The sequence below is a fragment of the Sander vitreus genome, unplaced genomic scaffold (assembly GCF_031162955.1).
Source record: "Sander vitreus isolate 19-12246 unplaced genomic scaffold, sanVit1 ctg215_0, whole genome shotgun sequence".
In the NCBI taxonomy this organism is placed as follows: Eukaryota; Metazoa; Chordata; class Actinopteri; order Perciformes; family Percidae; genus Sander; species Sander vitreus.
In genome coordinates this window covers 227,501-250,000 of record NW_027595407.1, presented here as the reverse complement: position 1 = coordinate 250,000, position 22,500 = coordinate 227,501, and the positions used below count along the sequence as shown (strand labels likewise).

General features: G+C 45.9%; 2 protein-coding genes across 2 annotated transcripts in view; one reads left to right on the top strand and one right to left on the bottom strand.

The window, feature by feature from the left end:
- The window catches only part of LOC144513343 (uncharacterized), a 19,959-nt gene extending 6,934 nt beyond the window's left edge, over positions 1-13,025 (top strand). Inside the window, exons 3-5 of the mRNA XM_078244386.1 lie at positions 33-194; positions 3,326-3,530; positions 4,787-13,025. Coding sequence (XP_078100512.1) covers positions 33-194; positions 3,326-3,530; positions 4,787-7,007 — 2,588 coding nt within the window. The 3' untranslated portion in view covers positions 7,008-13,025. The remainder of the gene's footprint in view (positions 1-32; positions 195-3,325; positions 3,531-4,786) is intronic.
- A 5,760-nt stretch (positions 13,026-18,785) lies between these two features.
- cyp17a2 (cytochrome P450, family 17, subfamily A, polypeptide 2) overlaps positions 18,786-22,500 on the bottom strand; it is an 11,714-nt gene continuing 7,999 nt past the window's right edge. The window contains exons 5-9 of the mRNA XM_078244381.1: positions 21,734-21,820; positions 21,257-21,469; positions 19,986-20,155; positions 19,456-19,559; positions 18,786-19,051 (exon numbers count right to left, since the gene is read on the bottom strand). Coding sequence (XP_078100507.1) covers positions 18,786-19,051; positions 19,456-19,559; positions 19,986-20,155; positions 21,257-21,469; positions 21,734-21,820 — 840 coding nt within the window. The remainder of the gene's footprint in view (positions 19,052-19,455; positions 19,560-19,985; positions 20,156-21,256; positions 21,470-21,733; positions 21,821-22,500) is intronic.

Here is a 22,500-nt window from a genome sequence, read left to right as displayed (position 1 = left end):
AAGTGAATAAGTAAGTAACGCTGTGTGTGCAGGGTTCTGGCTGCTGTGGACCGTCCTCATCCTGTTCAGCTGCTGCTGTGCGTACCGACACCGCCGAGCCAAACTGAGAGTTCAGCAGCAGCAGAGACAGAGAGAGATCAGCCTGCTGGCCTACCACGGAGCCAACTCCTACCCCTCGTCCATGCTGGACCTCAGTAAGACACCGTCTGCCTGCCTGTCTGTCTGTCTGTCTTGTCTGTCTGTCTGTCTGTCTTGTCTGTCTGCTTGTCTGTCTGTCTTGCCTGTCTGTCTATGTGTCTGTCTGTCTGTCTGTCTTGTCTGTCTGTCTGCTTGTCTGTCTGTCTGTCTGTCTGTCTGTCTGTCTTGTCTGTCTGTCTGCTTGTCTGTCTGTCTTGCCTGTCTGTCTATGTGTCTGTCTGTCTGTTTGTCTGTCTGTCTGTCTGTCTGTCTGTCTGCCTGCCTGTCTGTCTGCCTGTCTGTCTGTCTGTCTGCCTGTCTGGCTGTCTGTCTGCCTCTCTGCCTCTCTGTCTCTCTGCCTATCTCTCTGTCTGCCTCTCTGCCTCTCTGTCTCTCTGCCTGTCTCTCTGTCTGCCTCTCTGCCTGTCTGCCTCTCTGTCTGTCTGTCTGTCTATATGTCTGCCTCTCTGTCTGTCTGCCTGTCTGTCTGTCTGTCTGCTTGTCTGTCTGTCTTGCCTGTCTGTCTATGTGTCTGTCTGTCTGTCTGTTTGTCTGTCTGTCTCTCTGTCTGCCTCTCTGCCTGTCTGCCTGTCTGTCTGTCTGTCTGTCTGTCTCTCTGTCTGTCTGTCTGCCTCTCTGTCTGTCTGTCTGCTTGTTTGTCTGTCTGTCTGTCTGTCTGTCTGTCTGTCTTGCCTGTCTGTCTATGTGTCTGTCTGTCTGTCTGTTTGTCTGTCTGTCTCTCTGTCTGCCTCTCTGCCTGTCTGCCTGTCTGTCTGTCTGTCTCTCTGTCTGTCTGTCTGTCTGCCTCTCTGTCTGTCTGCCTGCCTCTCTGTCTGCCTCTCTGCCTGTCTGTCTGTCTCTCTGCCTGCCTGTCTGTCTGCCTGTCTGCCAGCTTTTAAATTCAACATCAAGACAATGGAGCCAGTCTTGTTTTGTTTTCTTGTGATTGGCCGCGTTTTTAATCTGTTGGCATGACGACTCAGTGGAAATGTTGGTCTTTAAAGATGAATTCAGAAGATGATCTTATTCATCCCCATTATGTCCTGCAAGACTTCTTTCTTTGGTTTACTCAGAAGGTTTTATGGAGATGATTTAATCAACAACAGGGCTGCCAGTAGTTAACCTCAAATTAAATCACACGTTTCAAATGTACTTTAAAAGGGATATTTTTCAAGTTTTTAAGGCGTCCTTAAAGCTTAACTCTCTCCAAAATGCAACCTAGGGTCTTTCTGTGAATGTCCCCGAGTCAAACTTTCATTTAAAAGCATATTTTAGGACGGAAACGCCACTTTTAAGATGGACCGTGTCTTCGTTTTTGGGTCAAATGGCCTTTTGAATGGGAGAGCTAGCGGCGCTACGATGCTAGCCTCAAAATATCTATTTTTAAACCACTAAGAAGGCTCGACACAACATGAGACTTTGCTCCAAGTATCACCAGGGACTCTACACCTTAACCACAGCACTGACAACGTTGTTTATGTACCCAGAGTTTACTAAAAAAGGGTTTGAACGACTCACGTTAGCTGTTGTTCTTCCGGTCGCCGTCTATCGAGCCAGTCAGAAATAGTCGAGGGAGGAGAGTAAAGATGGAAAGCTCCTAAAGCTTAGTTCCGTATAAATGCACGGATTATTGTTGTTTTGTCGTTAGTGGAACACAATATTGACCTTGTAGTTAAAAAAGGAGCCTCGTATAAGATGACATTTCCTCCTGTGGAGTCCGTTCATTCACATTCAGAGATCGCCTATTTTGGACTGGGAAAATGGCGGCTAGCGTAAACAACAACAGCTAACGTGAGTTGATGATATTAAAACTGCAAAGGAAAACATGTGACATGTAAGTTTTAAAAAAGACATTTAAAGGTCCCATATTGTAAAAAGTCAGACTTCCATGTCTTGAAAGACATTGAAAGAGGGTTTGAGCAACTCACGTTAGCTGTTGTTGTTTATGCTAGCCGCCATTTTCCCAGTCAAAAATAGGCGATCTCTGAATGTGAATGAACGGACTCCACAGGAGGAAATGTCATCTTATACGAGGCTCCTTTTTCAACAACAAGGTCAATACTGTGTTCCACTAACGACAAAACAACAATAATCCGTGCATTTATACGGAACTAAGCTTTAGGAGCTTTCCATCTTTACTCTCCTCCCTCGACTATTTCTGACTGGCTCGATAGACGGAGACTGGAAGAACAACAGCTAACGTGAGTTGTTCAAACCCTTTTTTAGTAAACTCTGGGTACATAAACAACGTTGTCAGTGCTGTGGTTAAGGTGTAGAGTCCCTGGTGATACTTGGAGCAAAGTCTCATGTTGTGTCGAGCCTTCTTAGTGGTTTAAAAATAGATATTTTGAGGCTAGCATCGTAGCGCCCCTAGCACTCCCATTCAGAAGGCCATTTGACCCAAAAACCAGAATACGGTCCATCTTAAAAGTGGCGTTTCCGACTTGGGTATGTTCACAAAAAGACCCTAGGTTGCATTTTGGCAAGAGTTACGCTTTAAATGGTATTTGAGACTCCGGTGGTAACTCAGTTCACATTGACGGTGCACGCAGATAACGTTAGTCTTGTGGAGAGTAACATCTGGAAGGTTCTTTGAAACTCACCTTATCATTCAAAATACCCTTTTATTTATCCATTTGTTTCTGCATCGCTTCCTGATTGACAGAAACAACGGAGCGGCCCAAGCAGGGGCGTAGCACAGCATTCTGGGCCCTGTAGAAAGGCATTTTCTATGGGCCCCTCCCCGCATCCACAGCTATTCATTCTAGCATCGTTTTGGGCCCTCCTCACATGAGGGCCCTGCGTACTCAGTCCCCCGTTTCCCCCCCAGTCCGTCGCCCCTGGGCCTGAGGCCCAAATCACAGAACGTGCGTGTGCGTTAATCAAAATATTAGTCACGCACATGATGGTAAAAGGAATTTGAGATTGTGAGTAATTGCAGCCCTAATTAATAAATATAATACAGCTATTTGTTCTATCAAAGGGCAATATACAGCTCAGCTTCAGCCTTAAAGGGACCCCCCCCCCCCTAAATATTTAAATCAAGGACAGTAAATCAAACAAAAATGTGGGGACCTTTTTTGAAAAAAAACGTAATTTCCTGTCACCCCTTCTTTGCTCAAACGTCGCTCCCCTCTTCTGTTTTTAGGTTTCCTGGCGTCTCTGAAGCTGCCGTCCTATGAGGAGGTGGCAGCTCAACCCTCCACCCCTCCTCCGCCCTACAGCTCTGTGTTCACCTCCCCACGTTACCCGCAGCCCCCACGCGCCGCTGACCCCCACCTGCTCACGCAGCACGACCCGCTGTTGCACCGGCCGCTCAGCACCGGCCCGTCCTCGCTCAGCTCCGACAACAGGTAACAATGCTGTTAACGCTACTGCAACTACTTGCACCGCACGCCACAGGGAAACATACAGTAGTACTAAAAAATGTGGATATAATGTTAGCAGTCCAGAAATTACTGACGACATTTATGGGAACGCTGGTCACACTGCTAGGAATACTCAGACGTGGGCATCACGATTTTGATTTTAAATTGAAAATAGATCGAAATAAGTTTCCAATTTTGACTGTCGAAATCAAAAGCAGGATCGGCGATGCCCCCCTGTATTTTTCTCTCTCTCCACCTCCCGCCTACTTGCATATGCTCGCAGAAAGAAAAGAAAAAAAGACACAGCGTAGCTTACCGGCTGGTAGCATGCAGCTTAAGACACAGGGTAACGTTGGCTTACCGGCTGGTAGCATGCAGCTAAAGACACAAGGTAACGTTAGCTTACCGGCTGGTAGCATGCAGCTAAAGACACAGGGTAACGTTAGCTTACCGGCGGGTAGCATGCAGCTTAAGACACAGGGTAACGTTAGCTCACCGGCTGATAGCTTGCAGCTTAAGACACAAGGTAACGTTAGCTTACCGGCTGGTAGCATGCAGCTAAAGACACAGGGTAACGTTAGCTTACCGGCGGGTAGCATGCAGCTTAAGACACAGGGTAACGTTAGCTCACCGGCTGATAGCTTGCAGCTTAAGACACAGGGTAATGTTAGCTTACCGGTTGGTAGCATGCAGCTAAAGACACAGGGTAACGTTAGCTTACCGGCGGGTAGCATGCAGCTTAAGACACAGGGTAACGTTAGCTCACCGGCTGATAGTTTGCAGCTTAAGACACAGGGTAATGTTAGCTTACTGGCTGGTAGCATGCAGCTAAAGGCACAGGGTAACGTTAACTTACCGGCTGGTACCATGCAGCTAAAGGCACAGGGTAACGTTAACTTACTGGCTGGTAGCATGCAGCTAAAGGCACAGGGTAACGTTAGCTTACCGGCTGGTAGCATGCAGCTAAAGAAACAGGGTAACGTTAGCTCTGTCTAAATCCAAAATTTAATCGAATTATGGATTCAGAGAATTATGACACCCCTAGTACCGGCACATTGAAAAACAACTAATTTACTTAAATCAATGACAGCAAGTTTCTTTGAAATGAGCTGAACACTTTGATGTATCTTGTTTTGGTTGTAGGATGAAATGCACAACACAACACAACTCTGAGCACAGTAAGAACAAATCATTTGAATTGAATTTTAGATGAATAATGTGTGTGTGACTCACCCCTGTAGCTCCAGTTGTTCCTGTGACTCCTGCTGCCCCTCCTCTCCGTGTAGCTCCTCCCTGTCGGCCCCCGTCACGTATGAGACTGACACAAGCCACGCCACCACGCCTGGTGAGGCCACGCCCCTCACTTTTGATGTCACTTTGGAAACCATCTCCGCCGCTGCAACCTGTTTGGAGGTAAATGAAACACGATTTGTTTCTGAGAGGATGGTTGGCACAGTGGCCATTGACATCATTGATGAAGACGCTAACGGAGCACAGGAACCCGATTCCACTGATTCATTGGTTCCCAACCAGACTGTTACTGTGGCGGTTGTTACCAGGGCGGCCTCCCCTCAGCCTCTGCCCTCTCCCGGGACAGAGGTGGCTCTTTCTGTTCTAACTACATCTCCCATGAAGCAACAGCTCGACCTAGCGCCGTGTACCCCACTTGTCAGCCCAATTACACTCCCTAGTCCTAGTGTTGTTGACACAACACTCCCCTCCATCCAGATAATAAGCATTGAGGGTCCAGCTGAGGGCCCCGAAACTACCCCTGCCCCAACAATCACCTCAATGTCAAGCCCTCCTACCCCAACAACTTGCACTTCTGGCAGCCCTACAGAAAACCAAACCCTCGATCTAACAAGAACTTTTGATACCGCTACCCTTTCTAGTAGCCCAACCTCATTACTGTCCCCAGATGATAGAAGAACTTTGACCCTCATAACAAGGTCTGCTAGTCTCCCAACCTCAGACCCAAATCCTAGCCTTGTGCCGATCCCGGCACCTTCAAACCTTACCCAAGCTCCTGCCCCAGTTCCTTCAAACCTTACCCAAGCTCCTTCCCCAGTTCCTTCAAACATTACCCAAGTTCCTTCCCCAGTACCTTCAAGCTTTACCCAAACTCTAGACCTAGGACCTTCAAACATTACCCAAGTTCCAGATCCAATACTTACAAACCTTACCCAAGCTCCTGCTCCAGTACCTTCAAGTCTTATCCAAGTACCAGAACAACTACCTTCAAACGTTACCCAAACTCTAGACCCAGGACCTTTAAACCTTACCCAAGCTCCTGCTCCAGTACCTTCAAGTCTTATCCAAGTACCAGAACAACTACCTTCAAACATTACCCAAGTTCCAGACCCAGTTCTTTCAAACATTTACCAAGCTACCGACCCAATTCTAACCCCACTTACCCAAACTTTAGACCTAGTACCTACAAACCTTACTCTCGTGCCAAACCTACAACCTACAATAGTCCTAGACTGTGAAACTAATCCCATTGTAACACCTGCACATTCAAACCTTATCCTTGCGACAGATGCACCTACGTTAGCCCATTGCCTGGTTCCTCCCAGCCCGACATCAGGCTTGCCCCAACACCCAGGGTCTGTTGCTGTTCTTGTGTCTTGTCTCGATCCAGCTGCAGTACCAGCTGATTCAGATCCTTCTCTGGTCCTGTCTCAATCGTCAGAGTCAGTGGGCTCCAGATCAGGTCCACTGTCTACTCCTGCCCCAGTGCTGACTTTCCCAACACATGCATCCTCCACTTCCTCTTCCTCCTGCCCAGCTATAACCATAAACTCTGAATCTTCTTACACTTCACCTGCAGCCTTTTCCCCATCCTTGACCCCATCCCTTCCTTCTCCTTCTTCACTCCCCTTTCCAGCCCTGTCTTCTACTTCCCTCCCGGCCCCAGCTTTACTCCTTGACCCCCTCAGTGCTCTGCACCAGTCCAACAAAGGTGGATCCTCTTCTGGCCATGCTTCCTCCCTCTCCCCCTCGCCTCGTGCTACTCAGTCCCCTCCGAAACAAACTCTCTTTTCGCCCTGCGTGGATATCTTTGAACCGGGACCTCCGAGCTGGGAGGAAGGAGAGGAGGAACAGGAGGAGGACGACAATGATGATGATGAAGATGAGGACATGGGAGCAGATGAGAGCCAGTATAGACATCGGCGACTTACCGGTGACTCTGGCATCGAGGTGTGCAGGTGTCGGGTGGAGGAGGAGGACGACGAGGAGGAAGAGGAGGAGGGGGAAAGGAAGGAGGATGGCCGGAGAGGAGGAGGAGGAGGAGGGGAGAGGGATACAAAAGAAGGCGGAAACACTGATCTCCATGACAGCGTGGACTGCCCTGCCAGAGGTCAGGTCACCACAGGGGAAGGACTTATACTGTGTAACTCCACGCCAACGCCAACGTCCGAGGACAGTTGCAAAATCGTCATTGTCATGGAGACCGTGTGATTGACGGAAGTTGTCAGATCAAATCATTCGTCACCCAGACAAGGGATAATGTTAATAATGGCGTCCACCTTTGAAACGGTTTTTTGAGATTGGTCTGTAACCGTGGAGGTTTTGAACACACATGATTGTAATTGTGGATCAGTTACGTCACAGTAATAATGTTGTCGGACCAGCATAGGTGTTAGGAAGTTAGGAAGAGATTCTACAGGAAGCATTAGATCATTACAACATGGTTTCTTCAACTGTTAGTTGGGATAGTTTAGTCAGATGTGGTTCGGGAAGATACTGCATGGCGAGTGGAGAGGCATTTACTCATATTGCATCCAGAGTGGATACAATTTTAACAACTACAACAAGACAAAACTGGTGTCAGCAGTTTGTAAAATGTCAAGAAAAACTACGACACCTGGTCCCCATTTTGAACCTAACAGAAGTTTTACAGTTAACACAAAGAACATTTAGCAATCCACCATTACGTAACTATGGAGAGTTGTTTATGAAGCAGTGGCTATGAACTGAAAGCTCAAACTGATCTCATGAAGTGGCGTATGTACGACACGCCAATTTGTATGCCATTATTGGCGTGTTATCAAGACGCATACTCGCTTTATAGCATGTTTATCAACGCTGTTTGGCCTCCATTGACTTACATTACCTTGCGATTGTGTGTGAATTGAAGCAGTAGGGAGTAGTATGAAAAGGCAAATTGCTGCACAGGGAGGTTAGTGGATGAGTCAAACAGGACTTTCACCCAGTAGACCGGGGTTCGTGTCCTGCGTGTGGCGTTTCTTAAAGCCAACCCTGTTCTTCTTTTCCTAAACCTAACCGTTTTATCGTTTCTTGTTTTCCTAAAACCCACGTGTGACGTAGTCTCCCGATAACACGTAGCCTCGCGATAACATGCCACGTGGCTTTAGAAAGTGCCACGTGGCATGTATGTTTACGCTGTGACGTTGCAGACTGCCGTCCGCTGTATACAGCGTAGACATACACACGGATAGCTCATAATGCATACAGATAACACGCCACTTGGCTTAAGAAAGTTGCCGTGTATGTTTACGCGAAGTCATGATATCACATTGGAAAGCTAGCTGAAGCAGCTTGTTGTGACATGTCTGTAGATCCATTCAGTAATGTTCTCAGTCAGAGTTAACGGTCTAATGAAGGAAATTTGTTAGTGGAGGTTAAGGTGACACTGCCCGGTACTCCCTATGGAGATTCAGTGTTTTTAACCAAAAACACTTTGCCAGCCTCACGGACACACACAAATGTGTTAATTTAATTTCCTTCGACATTAAAACAAGGGCCATGATCTTTTAAAAGGACACTCCACAAATTCTACACACATAAGTCAATATTTTTTAACCCAAAGTGTGTGTTACCAACAGGTGCATTTACCAAGTAGGAAGGGGCTAATGAAATATGCTATTTAAGTGGCATTATGGGTAAGTTTGGGCTCCAGTGTTTTTGGAGGATGACCCACTAGAATACTAGATACTAGAAACTAAAACCTTGGCTTCTGCTCAGCTTAAATTTTGACCATTTTTGTAAAGATCTGTCTCTTGCAAATCACCTAACTTGGTAGTGCAATACAGATTTTTGGAGTGCTCCTTAAACTGGCTTTATTTAGATATCCAAACAGCTAATGTGGGGTTTATGTCATGTAGGAGTTACATTACTTATCAGTTACTGACTTGTAAAGAGAGCTCACATCCACATCTGGAATCTCTGAAATCCAGCTTTGTGCTTAATAATGCAGAAGTTCCCGAAAAAGCAAACATATATTGATGTCTCGCATCAACTAAAAGCATTGTTTAAACACTAATCTAATGGATATAATCCAACATTGCTATCACACAGTGTTGTTTTAACCCTTACACAACCAATTCTGCAATTATACAACCGCCATGAGTGGTCAAATGACGTTAACGCTCAGAAGTCATAAACATGGGAATCCTTCCCTTTGCTACCTTATGTCCCACATTAGAAATGGTCACCATCAGAGGGTGCATTATGCAGAAATGACGCTTCCTTTCTTTGCGTCTGTCTGTCACCAAGAAAAGAATTTTAAATAGTTCAATATTTAGAAGAAGACACCTCGCTTGTCTTCGTGATGACGGAGGTTTGGAAACGTGCCGGGGACAAACTGCCTTTTTTGGAAACAAATCGACTGATGTGGGCGGATGATTCACGCTGACTGACAGAGGGAAGGTTGATTCATTTATAAGAAGGGACGTTTTGATGAAGAAGTCTGTCAGGAGAGCTGAATTAGGTGGGTAGTTTATAATATGGGAAAGACAGATTCACAGATTTGATGTGTTCATGGCAACCTTAATCCTGTAAGGAAGGTTTTAGGGTTTTCTGTGCGTCAGTCATCAGCCGAGAAAATCTTTTGCATAAATAGGACTAAACAAAGGGCGCTTTTAGACAGAAACAAAGCACCAAACAGAAGAAACAGGAACACGTCACCATTCCCGTCTTTGTCTCTTTCTCTGATTTTGAGGTCAGATACAACAATACTTTGTAGACACCACACAATCAGTCTAAACTCTGTAATATTCCCTTTCGCTTTGTGCATCTCTCCATTCATAGAAACGTCGCTTTTTTTATCATTCAGAACCCCTTAATTTAACTGAAGTTCACGTTAAATTAAAGCTATTTTAGGGCCTTAAAATGACAGCAACCTCAATCCTGTTATAGAATTGGAGAACAAGCAATTTAGGAATTATTTTTAGCCCGTTGATGAACAGATTGATGGACGTGTCGATATATTTTGTGACAGAAAGACATAAAGGTAGAGTACTATATTTTGTCAATGATAGAGAGTTAATAACATTTGTGTAGTACATGTTGGTGTATTTCCAATCACTTTAAAATTAGTAAAGAGCAATATTTTTCATCAGCAAGAGTCTGTGTCTAAACCCCCCCCAAAAAAAACAAAACAAACTGCTTCAGAAAGCATTGATAACTAAGCTATGGGTTGTCATTGTTGGGTATAGACCTAGTGACTGAGTTTAGGTGACTGTAATGTTTCAATGTAAAATATGCCACACTGGTGCAGCACTTAATGCACCTTTGGTCGATTAAAATCTTTCTAAAAACCTTCTGGACAAACAAAAAAGAAAGAAAATGAAATTCCTGCACGCACTTTTCATCTCTGCATTTGGTTGATTGGTTGACGTTTCTGTCAGAGGAAAGAAAGATCCCTGGAACCGTATTTTTATTTTCTATCTTTTTGAGGTTTTCACCAAACAACAGTGTAATGATTATAAGGGCTCGTGCAAAAGAGTCTTTTCCAACACACTTCACGGAGGTATGCCATCACACATTTGTGTATACTTAATTTGTGTCAGTACTTTTATACAGACTGATCTCATGAAGTGGCGTATGTACGACACGCCAATTCGTACGCCATTATTGGCGTGTTATCAAGACGCATACTCGCTTTTTAGCGTGTTTATCAACGCTGTTTGGAATTTACGCCGTAGAGAGTAGTATGAAAGGGCGAAAACACAGGACTTTTCACCCAGGAGACCGGGGATCATGTCCCGCGCGTCACGTTTCCTAAACCCAATCGTAGCTTTCTTCTCGCGATAACACGCCAAGTGGCGATAACACGCCAACTGGCGTGTATGTTTACATCCGCTGTATACGGCGTAGACATACACTCGCATAGCTGAAAATGTGTACAGATAACACGCCACTTGGCTTTAGAAAGTGGCCGTGTATGTTTACTCGAAGTCATGATGTCATGTTGTTTTATATGAAAACATTGTTATTAATTCCATAAACTGCTTTTCCAAAATCCAGTTTCAACAAGAAATACCCCACATTGTTGTACCAGGATGTTCTCTCCTATCATTGGGACTAAAAAGCGGAGTGTAAAAGTCAGACCCCTTATACCTTCCTCACATTTTCTTACACCGGCTCCCACAAAGTGCACTTGATTTTTCTTTTTTTACAGCTGTTAATGTAAGCTGTGTTAGAAAGTTTCACAAATTGTGTGTTGTACCAAGCGTGTGCGTGTGTGTCGGAGCGTGTTGGAAAAGACACCAGAGAGTAAAGTCTGACTAACCTTAAGTCAATGACAGAAAGAGTGAGCAGTGAGATCAGATAGTACAGGAACTAGGAACGTTTGAATGTTGTTTTAGAAAGTAAAGACACAGGAAGTTGAGGCAATATAATCTTGGAGGAAAGTGTTCCCTGTTGAACTACGTAAACTGCAGTGAACGGGTAACCCAACGATTGTCTCAGTCACAAATTCAGTTAGTCTCACTGATCCTTAAACCCTGTGTCCATGCTGCATTAAAACACAGACTTAACACACTTCGCTACACATTTGTTGCATGGATGGTGGTTATAACTTTGACAGAGCTACCTGTACGGATACCCGTGATGGACAAAGCAATGTTGGACCTCATTATGACATAAGCAATGTCCTGCTGTCCATGGAAAGGACGTGACTTTGACTACAATGGCAGCAACAGAGCCGACAGTTTCTATGTCAAACTCCGATTGACAGCTGGATGTATTCCAGACGTCTTGGTAGTCAGTTTGGAAACCAACGTGCACAAGCTTGGATTCATACATCGATGGATAACAATGATCCAATATTTAATTTTTTTTAATTTTTGTTTTTTAAAACCTTTTGTGGCTAAACTCACAGATATAGGAATCTGGTTTTGAGCCGATGTGGACTCAAGCAGATTCTCCGATGGCGTTGAAAACGACACCTTGTTCGATTGAATCCAGGCCAAAAAGGCGTACGAGTTCGTAGAGGCTCGAAGGACCACCTCGAGGGGGATGCCGAGCCGTTGATGTTGTGGTTGATGGTGTTTTTTGTTTACCTGAACTAATAAGGTTATATATCTCCATGGTTACAGAGTGCCATTTCTACTTGACAACTGTTACTACTTAGCATTAGATAGAGCGGTTCTCGCTCTGTGTGTGTGTGGACTTTCGAACCAGAGTGACTGGGGAAATGTTGTCTAAAATCTGTCCGTTTGTTGCAGCTCAGGTTCCCAAAGGCTCTGCAGCTCTGAGATCAGCCTCGTAGAAGGGAAACACAACTGGGTTTTTGGTGTGATATCCAACGGCAGTTCATTCAGGATTTTATCTAAATATCCTCACAGTACCAGGAGAGTGTTGACATCTTCTGGAAGGGTTGACCAAACTAAACCGTGGGCATCCTGGTGTCACTTTGGTACTAGTCTATATCCACGACGTTCCACTTTCGGGATTGCTCCATTGCCGACTGAAATTCCGCCGGATGTCCATCATTTAGTTCGGATGCCCGTCCCCTTCCTCTTTCTTTGTGTTGGCGTTCTAACCTCCGGTGGATTTCTGACTATGGTTAACTGCTCCTCAGATCTCTGCAGGGTAAATCCAGACAGCTAGCTAGACTATCTGTCCAATCTGAGTTTTCTGTTGTACGACTAAAACAACTTTTGAACGTGTTCCACCAAAACAAGCTCCTTCCTGAGACTATTTAGCAGAGGCACCGTGGCTCCGTCCGGAGCTTAGCCCCGCCCAAGACGATTGTGATTGATTTAAAGAAATGCCAATAAACCCATACCAGAATGTTGTATGGATTAGCCAGACCTTCCTCCACAGCGCTGTGGAGGAAGGTCTGGCAATGAGAGACTGCTTTGGTGGAAATAATGTCCGCCTTCAATAACTTATTTTCGTGTGACGAGAGAAAGAACCCAAACGTTTTTATTATGCTCACTTCTACCAGCTGAATGGAGGAAGGTCCCATATGTTATCTGGATGAATCATGGGAAACTGAAGTAAAAGTAGACATGGCAGGTCGGTTGGGGGAACCTCGTCAGAACTCGTGAGTCACAAATTGATGATACAAACACAACAGTCAGTATGTTTACATGCACACCAATATTCCACTATTATTCAGAATATGACAATATTCTGAATGTCATACAGGTCATGTAGATAGATGGATGATTGGATGGATGGATGGATAGATAGATGGATGATTGGATGGATGGATGGATGGATAGATGGATGGATGATTGGATGGATGGATGGATAGATGGATAGATGGATAGATGGATGGATGGATGGATGGATGGATAGATGGATGGATGGATGGATAGATAGATGGATGGATAGATGGATGGATGATTGGATGGATGGATAGATGGATAGATGGATGGATGGATGGATGGATGGATAGATAGATGGATGATTGGATGGATGGATGGATAGATGGATGGATGGATGGATGGATGGATGGATGGATGGATGGATGGATAGATAGATAGATAGATAGATAGATAGATAGATAGATAGATAGATAGATAGCCAACCATAACACAACAAACACACATACTAAAAGCATATTTCGGTTGGTTTTTACGAATAAAGCCTTTTTCCGAATATTGCATTTTCCGATTAAGACGTGTGATATTCTGGTATTATTCTGGTTCCAAAGGCTTGGATATCAACATGTTTTTGGATATGAGCGACCTTTTCAAGAAGGTTATGGACGGAATAAAAGAGGGACGCTGTGTTAACACGGTCCAAGAGGAATATTCACTTTCATTAGCCACGTAAACAGCTGAGAGGAATATCGTCTTTTTCGGAATAAGGGCAAAAAACTGAATATTATGTGCATGTAAACGTAGTCAGTGGCGAAAGAGAGTAGAAACTTCCAACATTTGTTAGTTTACAGCAATGATTCTCAACCTTTTTGGGACCAGCGCCCCCATAACCCTATCCATTATCCAAGTCCCTTACCACCCCCCCATCAAATAAGATGTAGGCTAACTACATATTAATGATTAGATCCTATTATTGTTATGATAATTATTATTAGTCCTATTATTGTTGTTACTATTGTTATCAAAAATCATCAAAAAGTCACATCGAGTGAAAAATGTTTGACAGCTATGTTCATAGACTTATTAAAGAGAAATTATGTTAACGTTTAATACAGACTATAAAGTCCACGACAAGACCGATTCATAACGCTGCAGTACAGAGTTTATATAAGATGATACTCTGACGTCCCATTCCCATGAAGGCAGCACAGAGCTGCACCACACAAAGCCTAAAGAAACACTAAAGGGAAGAAGAGTTAGAGGTGAATTATACTGGCCGTTCCCAACCTGGCGCGCGCCATCGTGACATCAAAATGTCGTAGATCTTGCCTGCGCAGATTTTTCAGCGGCGTACAACAAAGGGGAAACGGGAAGCATGAACGAGCTCGAGGGCAACCGGATGCCAGGACTCTCAGAGTGACTGCAAGTCTCTCTGTAAGCTAACTGGGTTAAGATGAGCTCTTTATGGTGAATGAAAGGCTTGATCCCACCAAGTAGCTCATCCAATCAAATCGAAGCATTGACGTCAACGCTGCTGCCAGTTCTGCCGTTGTTTACCTTTTTCCTCTTCTTCTAGTCCGTAGAAAGAGCAACGTCGGTAGCCTTTCCTCATTAGCGCCACCTCTGTTCAGGAGAAGACTGCAACTAGTGTCACGACCACCAGTGCGGGTATAAATAGTTACGGCGATTTCATGACTTCACATATGCGTGCGCCAGCTGGGCTGCGGTTACTGTAAAACACGCTTTACGATCCACCGTCTCGTCCAATCGCAGTGCTGTAAACTGGCAGGTTTTAATGTTGCAGGCCACTGCTTTTTGCAAGTAGTTTAAAGCGTAAACTCGTATTGTTGTGAACCTTTGGTGTAACTCGCCTTAAAACAAACGCCCCCCCAAGGGCACCTCAACGCCCCCATTTCCACAATATTGCTTCCAGCGTCCCCCATCATCCTCTGAACGCCCCCTAGGGGGGGCTGTGCAGCCTCCCGTTGAGAAACACTGGTTTACAGCAAGGCACCAGCACTGCCAGGGTCGAGGTATCAATTGTTGAAGTTCCTGACACTCAAGAGGTCAACACATCTGGTGCTGTGAGACTTTTAAGGGGAAAGTCTCCTGCCAATTGACTGATAAAAGCTTGGACTATCTCCCTGAACACGAGGCTGATGTTAGGGCTGGCCTCACGTTTGGAAACCCCGTCTTCATCTCTTTTTGTTTAAAGAATCCGTTTGGGTTAAACCAGGGTTTCACCAGTCACCAAGTATTTCATCAAATGTTAGTGGACGGAAACTTTCAAAGATAGTCCTCACGGATAGAGAGGAGTTTCACACTCTTGACTGGATTCACATTGACGGGTCAGATTTGGTTTTAACAAAACAAAGTGAAAGACTCAAGTAGAGTCCGTTGTTTCTGACCGTTTTCCCGGAGTTTTACCTTTCTCACATGTAGCACACAACAGGAGATTGTCCGTGTCAGGCGCAATTCCTGGAAATCCTCCGTTCAGTCTTGGGCCTGGGTAGAGCGTGCAGGAGGCAGGACATGCAGCCAGTTCCTAATTTGGTCATAAACCACGAGTCTCTTGCGGTTTCTTGAATCTGCCTGACAAATTCGGCGTCCGCCCTTAGCGTCAGAAATTCCTAACGCCGCGTGCACACTATGCTTGTTACACACACAGGGACGCACAGCAGCACACACACATGCAGAAGATTACAAATACAAATATTACGGTGCAAATCCTCCATCATAACAGCAATGCTCCAAGGTCCAAACGCGCCTGGCTTTTAAAGGGAATGGGAGATGATCTCTGATTGGTTGATTGCATGTTACGCCCAAAACACACCTCTGATTAATGAAGACACTAAGGTCAACCCTTTAGAACCATGCGCCCGGCGCACGGACACTTTTTTCCGCCGTCAAACTAGCAAAAGTGGATTTGGACACGCCCTAAACGCACCTGCGCATTCACGGCATTCACACCGTGCGCTTAGATCATTAAAATAGGGCCCTAGATAACCGATCCTGATTGAAATGTGAACCCAGTCAAAGTTTGACCCAACTCTGGATTTTGGCCTCATTCAAATGTTTCCCATTTTGGCTCTTTGATTGACTTTCACTTGTTCCGTGAGCAGATTGGAAGCAGCTTCACCTGTGGTGTTTGACCGAATTGTTTAATTGACTAAAACGTCCATCTGTTTCTTCTATCGTAGGAGCCCCTTCCTCTGTCTAAAGAATGTTTTTACCTTGTTATCTCCTCTCTTCTGTCCTTCCCGTTTGCATGAGGTGTCTGCCGGAGGAGTCGAAGGGAAGCAGAGAAGAGACCAGTCTTTCAAACCCGTTAATATTATGATGATAACAATGCTAATTATTAGTAATATAAATGAACAGTGAGTGTGTATGTGTGGATGTATGTGTGTGACCTAACTAAACCAGCCTGTTCTAAAAGTGTGTGAATATATACTGAATAAAAACTGTCAAATCTGCCACCTGTCTGTCTCCGTTCGTACAGCAGAAACCATATTCATCTACCAAAGGGCTGTCCAACTCCATTTCATTAAAGCGTTTTTTAGGCTACAACATTTTTTGTCACATACAGCAAACATCTCACTATCTGCTAGCTGCCTGTCCCCTGAACACACTGTAAAAAAACATCTCACTATCTGCTAGCTGCCTGTCCCCTGAACACACTGTAAAAAACATCTCCTCACTATCTGCTAGCTGCCTGTCCCCTGAACACACTGTAAAAAACATCTCCTCACTGTCTGCTAGCTGCCTGTCCCCTGAACACACTGTAAAAAAAAACCGTGGTCTCTGTAGACAGCCCAGGCTCCACAAACGCCAACAAAAGCCAACCTGCACCACCAAACATAACAAACAGTTTTCCAGCCAGTAACCGATAAGGAGGATTTGGTTGAGCCGTCACCGTAGCAGCGTTAGCATGGTAGCTACTTCCACAATTTGCGTTCATGACTGTTTCAGGAAGCAGGGAAGGGAGGGGGAGGAGGGAGGGGCGAGCTAGCCTCCGTTTTGTTTGACAATACTTTGAACGTCAACAAGAAGTGACGTCACCCAACATCGCTTATACCAGGGGGTTTCAAACCTTTTGTGTGTGCGGACCACTATTTGTAATCAAGAATTTTCGTGGACCGCCTCATAATACACATAATGAAATATGTCTACACACAGTCCTACCTGAATCAATCAGCACCTCTTAATTAATAGGCCTACTAGCACTACAACTATAACTGGTCATCGCCTCAGTCCAACAGGCTCGTTAACGGCGGCCACATGTTTATTTATTTATTTACTCAAGCGCCCGAAGGCTTAATCAGGTTCATTTGGACAACAGGCTTATTTCCATATGGAGTATTACATCTATACAGTATAAGACGTTTCAAACAGAGACAGGTTGTTCCGTGATAGTATGTTCAAATGTATTATTGCTTGCAAACAAGGAGATTGAGTTACACAGCACATGTATCAGAGTACACTGGAAGATACCTCAATGTAGCACAAAAAGACGAGTATATATATATATATATATATATATATATATATATATATATATATATATATATATATATATATATTGCAGAGGAACAGCATCCTGTTTTCTAAGGACAATTCCGGCGCAAAATGAACCTAGGAGTTAATAACATATGTGTACCGAGTCAACCGTTCTGTGGGATCTGTTTTCATGCTAATCTAATGCGTCTCTAGCTTGAAACAAGCTAGCGTTAGCAGCTAACCAGTGGTTAGCTGCTAACGCTAGCTTTCGGGGCAGATGGTAAATCGTTATTTCTACACCACTAACAAGACTCAAAACATCATAATGAGGGTCCCTACATGTAAACCGAAGCATTGAGACCTTTGTAAGTGTACAGACAGTTTATTAAAAAGATTATAAAGACAGTAGCGTTAATGTTTACATGCGGGCGCCATCTTGGGAAAACAGTCGAACGACGAACGGCGTGCAACCAGTAACCAGTAACATAGCTCAAACACGGCGTGATCCGTGATTCGGCTTCTCGTGACAGATCCCAGAGAACGGTCGGCTCGGAAAACACATGTTATTACCCCCTAGGTTCATTTTGCGCCCCGGAATTGTCCTTTAACTCCAAAAAAAATAGGTACGATGTCACATGAATGAGGTTTATTGGTCACGAATTACCAAAAATAAGTGTAAAACTAATAAGTTGGTCTTAGGCCGACTACACACTGGCTGCGTGAGCGTGGCGTGAGCGTGGCGTGTCAGCTGCGTGGCGTTTTCTATGTCTTTACACACCAGAAACGTGTCTGGCGCTGCTGCTGCTGCTGCTGCTAGCCTGGTCTGGACACATGTATGTTTCCCATAAACATAAACATAAATATAACTATATACTGATCTGATTACAGCAAAGACAACGTCAGCAGTATTGACGGCAAAATAGGCTCCAGATTATTTGGTTCTGTATTGACAGGTGCAACACTACAAAAGTTTGAAGACTTTCAAACATCAACATGTCATTTATTAATATGTATTAGTGTCAAAATGACATTTAAACATCTTTTTGTATTCTATGTTGCCTGGAAACGCTTCCAACACGCTGGCGTGTAGCGTGAAGAATAGGCGTCGGTCCTATTTCTAGCATGCACGCGTTTTCGGCGCGGCTCGAGCTGCGTCTGAGACGTGCGTGTCACGCAGGCAGTGTGCAAGCTCTAACCTGTTACCATGGGAGCCGAAATAAAAACGGACACGCCACGCAGCTGACACGCTCACGCCACGCAGCCGGTGTGTAACAGGCCTTAGTGGTGAATCCGGTGGTAAAGAAAAACAGCACAAAAACTTAAAAAAAGCACCAAGAACGGTGAAAAAAGAGCCTAAAAATGGGTTAGTTTTGCCAGATTTTTCCCGTCGGCCTTTAGTTTGACACGTGTGTTTAAGGACTATCGACCCCTCCCCCCTTTTTCATTTTGCCCCGGCCTCCCACCCCGCCCTCGGAGTGACCACGACCTGATACGGTAAGGGCTGCAGGACGACGCCCAGCCGCCCCTGCAGGTTGGGCGGGGGAGCCCCGTGTGGCTGCGTGAAGCTCATTCGCTGCAGCAGCGAGGACAGGAAGAGGAAGAGCTCCAGCCGGGCCAACGATTCCCCGACGCAGACCCGAGGCCCCGCCCCAAATGGCAGGAAGCAAGAGGGCGTGGCACGCTGACCGTGGTCGTCCAGGAAACGATCTGGAGAGAGGCGGAAGACCGTGGGGGTGTTCAGATGCAGGTTTTAATGTTAGTTTTTCTGTGTGCGTGTAGGTGTGTGTATCTATGTGTGTGTGTATCTATGTGTGTATGTGTGTGTGTGTGTGTGTGTGTGTGTGTGTGTGTGTGTGTGTGTGTATGTGTGTGTGTGTGTGTGTGTGTGTGTGTGTGTGTGTGTGTGTGTGTGTGTGTGTGTGTATCTATGTGTGTGTGTGTGTGTGTGTATGTATCTTTGTGTGTGTGTATGTTTGTGTGTGTATCTATGTGTGTGTGTATGTGTTGTGTGTATGTGTGTGTTTGTATCTATGTGTGTATGTGTGTGTGTGTGTGTGTGTGTGTGTGTGTGTATGCGTGTGTGTATGTGTGTGTGTGTGTGTGCGCGTTACCTGGGTTGAAGAGGTCAGGTTTGTCCCAGTGTTGGGGGTCGTGGTGAATCGACCACATGTTGACCAAAACACGAGTCCCACGACGGACCGCGTGACCGCCGATACTACGAGAGAGAGTGTGAGTGTCTTTAAGCACTGCTGGGTTGGGATGGGGTTGGGTTGGGGTTTGGTTGGGTTGGGTTGGGTTGGGATGGGGTTGGGATGGGATTGGGTTGGGGTTGGGTTGGGGTTTCGTTGGGGTTGGGTTGGGGTTGGGTTGGGATGGGGTTGGGTTGGGGTTGGGTTGGGATGGGGATGGGATGGGTTGGGTTGGGGTTGGGTTGGGTTGGGTTGGGGTTGGGTTGGGGTGGGGATGGGGTTGGGTTGGGGTTGGGTTGGGGTTGGGTTGGGATGGGGATGGGATTGGGTTGGGGTTTGGTTGGGGTTTGGTTGGGTTGGGTTGGGATGGGGTTGGGATGGGTTGGGTTGGGATGGGATGGGGTGGGTTGGGTGGGATGGGGTTGGGATGGGGTACCTGCCATACAGCGTACCTGCTGTCGGTCCTGGCGGTGTGCGGGATCAGCACGGGGCTGACCGGGCGGATCCTCATGCCCTCGTTGATGACACAGTCCAGGTACGGCAGCCGGCCGCGGTCCGATACGCACACTGCTCGCTCGCAGCCCACATGCTCGTCCAGCTCCTTCTGCACGCGCTCCTGAACCTGCAGGGGGGGGGGGCGACGGTTTGTGTTTGTAACCGAGGGTTTATTATATTGTCTGGACTAAGGTTGACAATAAAATGAAGAAACCCAGGCTTCCAATGTCTGAACCAAGACAGCACTGCACGTCTCGTCTCACTTTATTCAACCACAACAGTAGAACCAGGCTAATGTACCACAGTCTGGTAGGACCAGGCTAATGTACCAGAGTCTGGTAGAACCAGGCTAATGTACCAGAGTCTGGTAGGACCAGGCTAATGGACCAGAGTCTGGTAGGACCAGGCTAATGGACCAGAGTCTGGTAGGACCAGGCTAGTGTACCAGCGTCTGGTAGAACCTGGCTAATGTACCAGAGTCTGGTAGGACCAGGCTAATGGACCAAAGTCTGGTAGGACCAGGCTAGTGTACCAGGGTCTGGTAGAACCAGGTTAATGGACCAGAGTCTGGTAGGACCAGGCTAATGGACCAGAGTATGGTAGGACCAGGTTAATGGACCAGAGTCTGGTAGGACCAGGCTAGTGTACCAGGGTCTGGTAGGACCAGGTTAATGGACCAGAGTCTGGTAGAACCAGGCTAATGGATCAGAGTCTGGTAGGACCAGGCTAATGTACCACAGTCTGGTAGGACCAGGCTAGTGTACCAGAGTCTGGTAGAACCAGGCTAATGTACCAGAGTCTGGTAGGACTAGGCTAATGGACCAGAGTCTGGTAGGACCAGTCTGGTAGGACCAGGCTTATGTACCAGAGGCTGGTAGGACCAGGCTAATGTACCAGAGGCTGGTAGAACCAGGCTAGTGTACCAGAGTATGGTAGGACCAGGCTAGTGTACCAAAGTCTGGTAGAACCAGGCTAGTGTACCAGAGTCTGGTAGAACCAGGCTAATGTACCACAGTCTGGTAGGACCAGGCTAATGTACCAGAGTCTGGTAGGACCTGGCTAGTGTTCCAGAGTCTGGTAGGACCAGGCTAATGGACCAGAGTCTGGTAGGACCAGCCTAATGGACCAGAGTCTGGTAGAACCAGGCTAGATCAGTGTTTCCCAAAAGGCCCAAGATGACATCCTCAGATGTCTTGTTTAAAACAATGGACTATAAAGCGGTTTGTACTTCGGGGTGATGCAGCAGGTAGGCAAGGATCCACAGCAGCGTGGTGGACGTCGTCTCCACGCCGGCTCCGAACGCCTCGGCGGCTGTCATCAGGACGTGGTCGTCTGTGATCGTCTCTTCAGACCCGGAGGACGTCTGACTCGGCGCGCTGTCCGTCTTTCCCTTCAGCAAAGCGTCCAGGAGATCCCGGGGGTCGCCATCACTCAGAGACGCCTGCAGACCGGGGTCACAAACACAAAGAGGTTTTAGGGTTCATTAACACAAAGAGGTTTTAGGGTTCAACCGCAGAACCCTAAAGGTTCGTCCACGACCCCAAACGGCACCTCTGATTCATATTTAGATAATTTAATAACTGTAAAACATAGCTTCTTACTGATTTTTCCTGCTAAAAGCTAAGGAGTTAGCCATCACGTTTGTTGACTTGTTTTCAGACCATCAATTATTTTTACTGACTGTGATGTCTACACGGGACGTTACCTTGTGCTCGTCCAGTTTACGAGACAGCAGTCGATCTCTGATGGTAATACAGTCTTTCAGTTTACTGAGACTCTTGTTAGGAAACACCTGAGAGACAGAGACAGACTGTTATAAAGACCTGAGAGAGAGACAGACTGTTATAAAGACCTGAGAGACAGAGACAGACTGTTATAAAGACCTGAGAGACAGAGACAGACTGTTATAAAGACCTGAGAGACAGAGACAGGCTGTTACAAAGACCTGAGGGAGAGACAGACTGTTATAAAGACCTGAGAGACAGAGACAGACTGTTATAAAGACCTGAGAGAGAGAGAGAGAGAGAGAGAGAGAGAGAGAGAGAGAGAGAGACAGGCTGTTATAAAGACCTAAGAGAGAGAGACAGGCTGTTATAAAGACCTGAGAGACAGAGACAGACTGTTATGAAGACCTGAGAGAGAGAGAATGGCTGTTATAAAGACCTGAGACAGACAGGCTGTTATAAAGACCTGAGAGACAGAGACAGACTGTTATGAAGACCTGAGAGAGAGACAGACTGTTATAAAGACCTGAGAGAGAGAGACAGACTGTTATAAAGACCTGAGAGACAGAGACAGACTGTTATAAAGACCTGAGAGACAGAGACAGACTGTTATAAAGACCTGAGAGAGAGAGAGAGAGAGAGAGAGAGAGAGAGAGACAGGCTGTTATAAAGACCTAAGAGAGAGAGACAGGCTGTTATAAAGACCTGAGAGACAGAGACAGACTGTTATGAAGACCTGAGAGAGAGA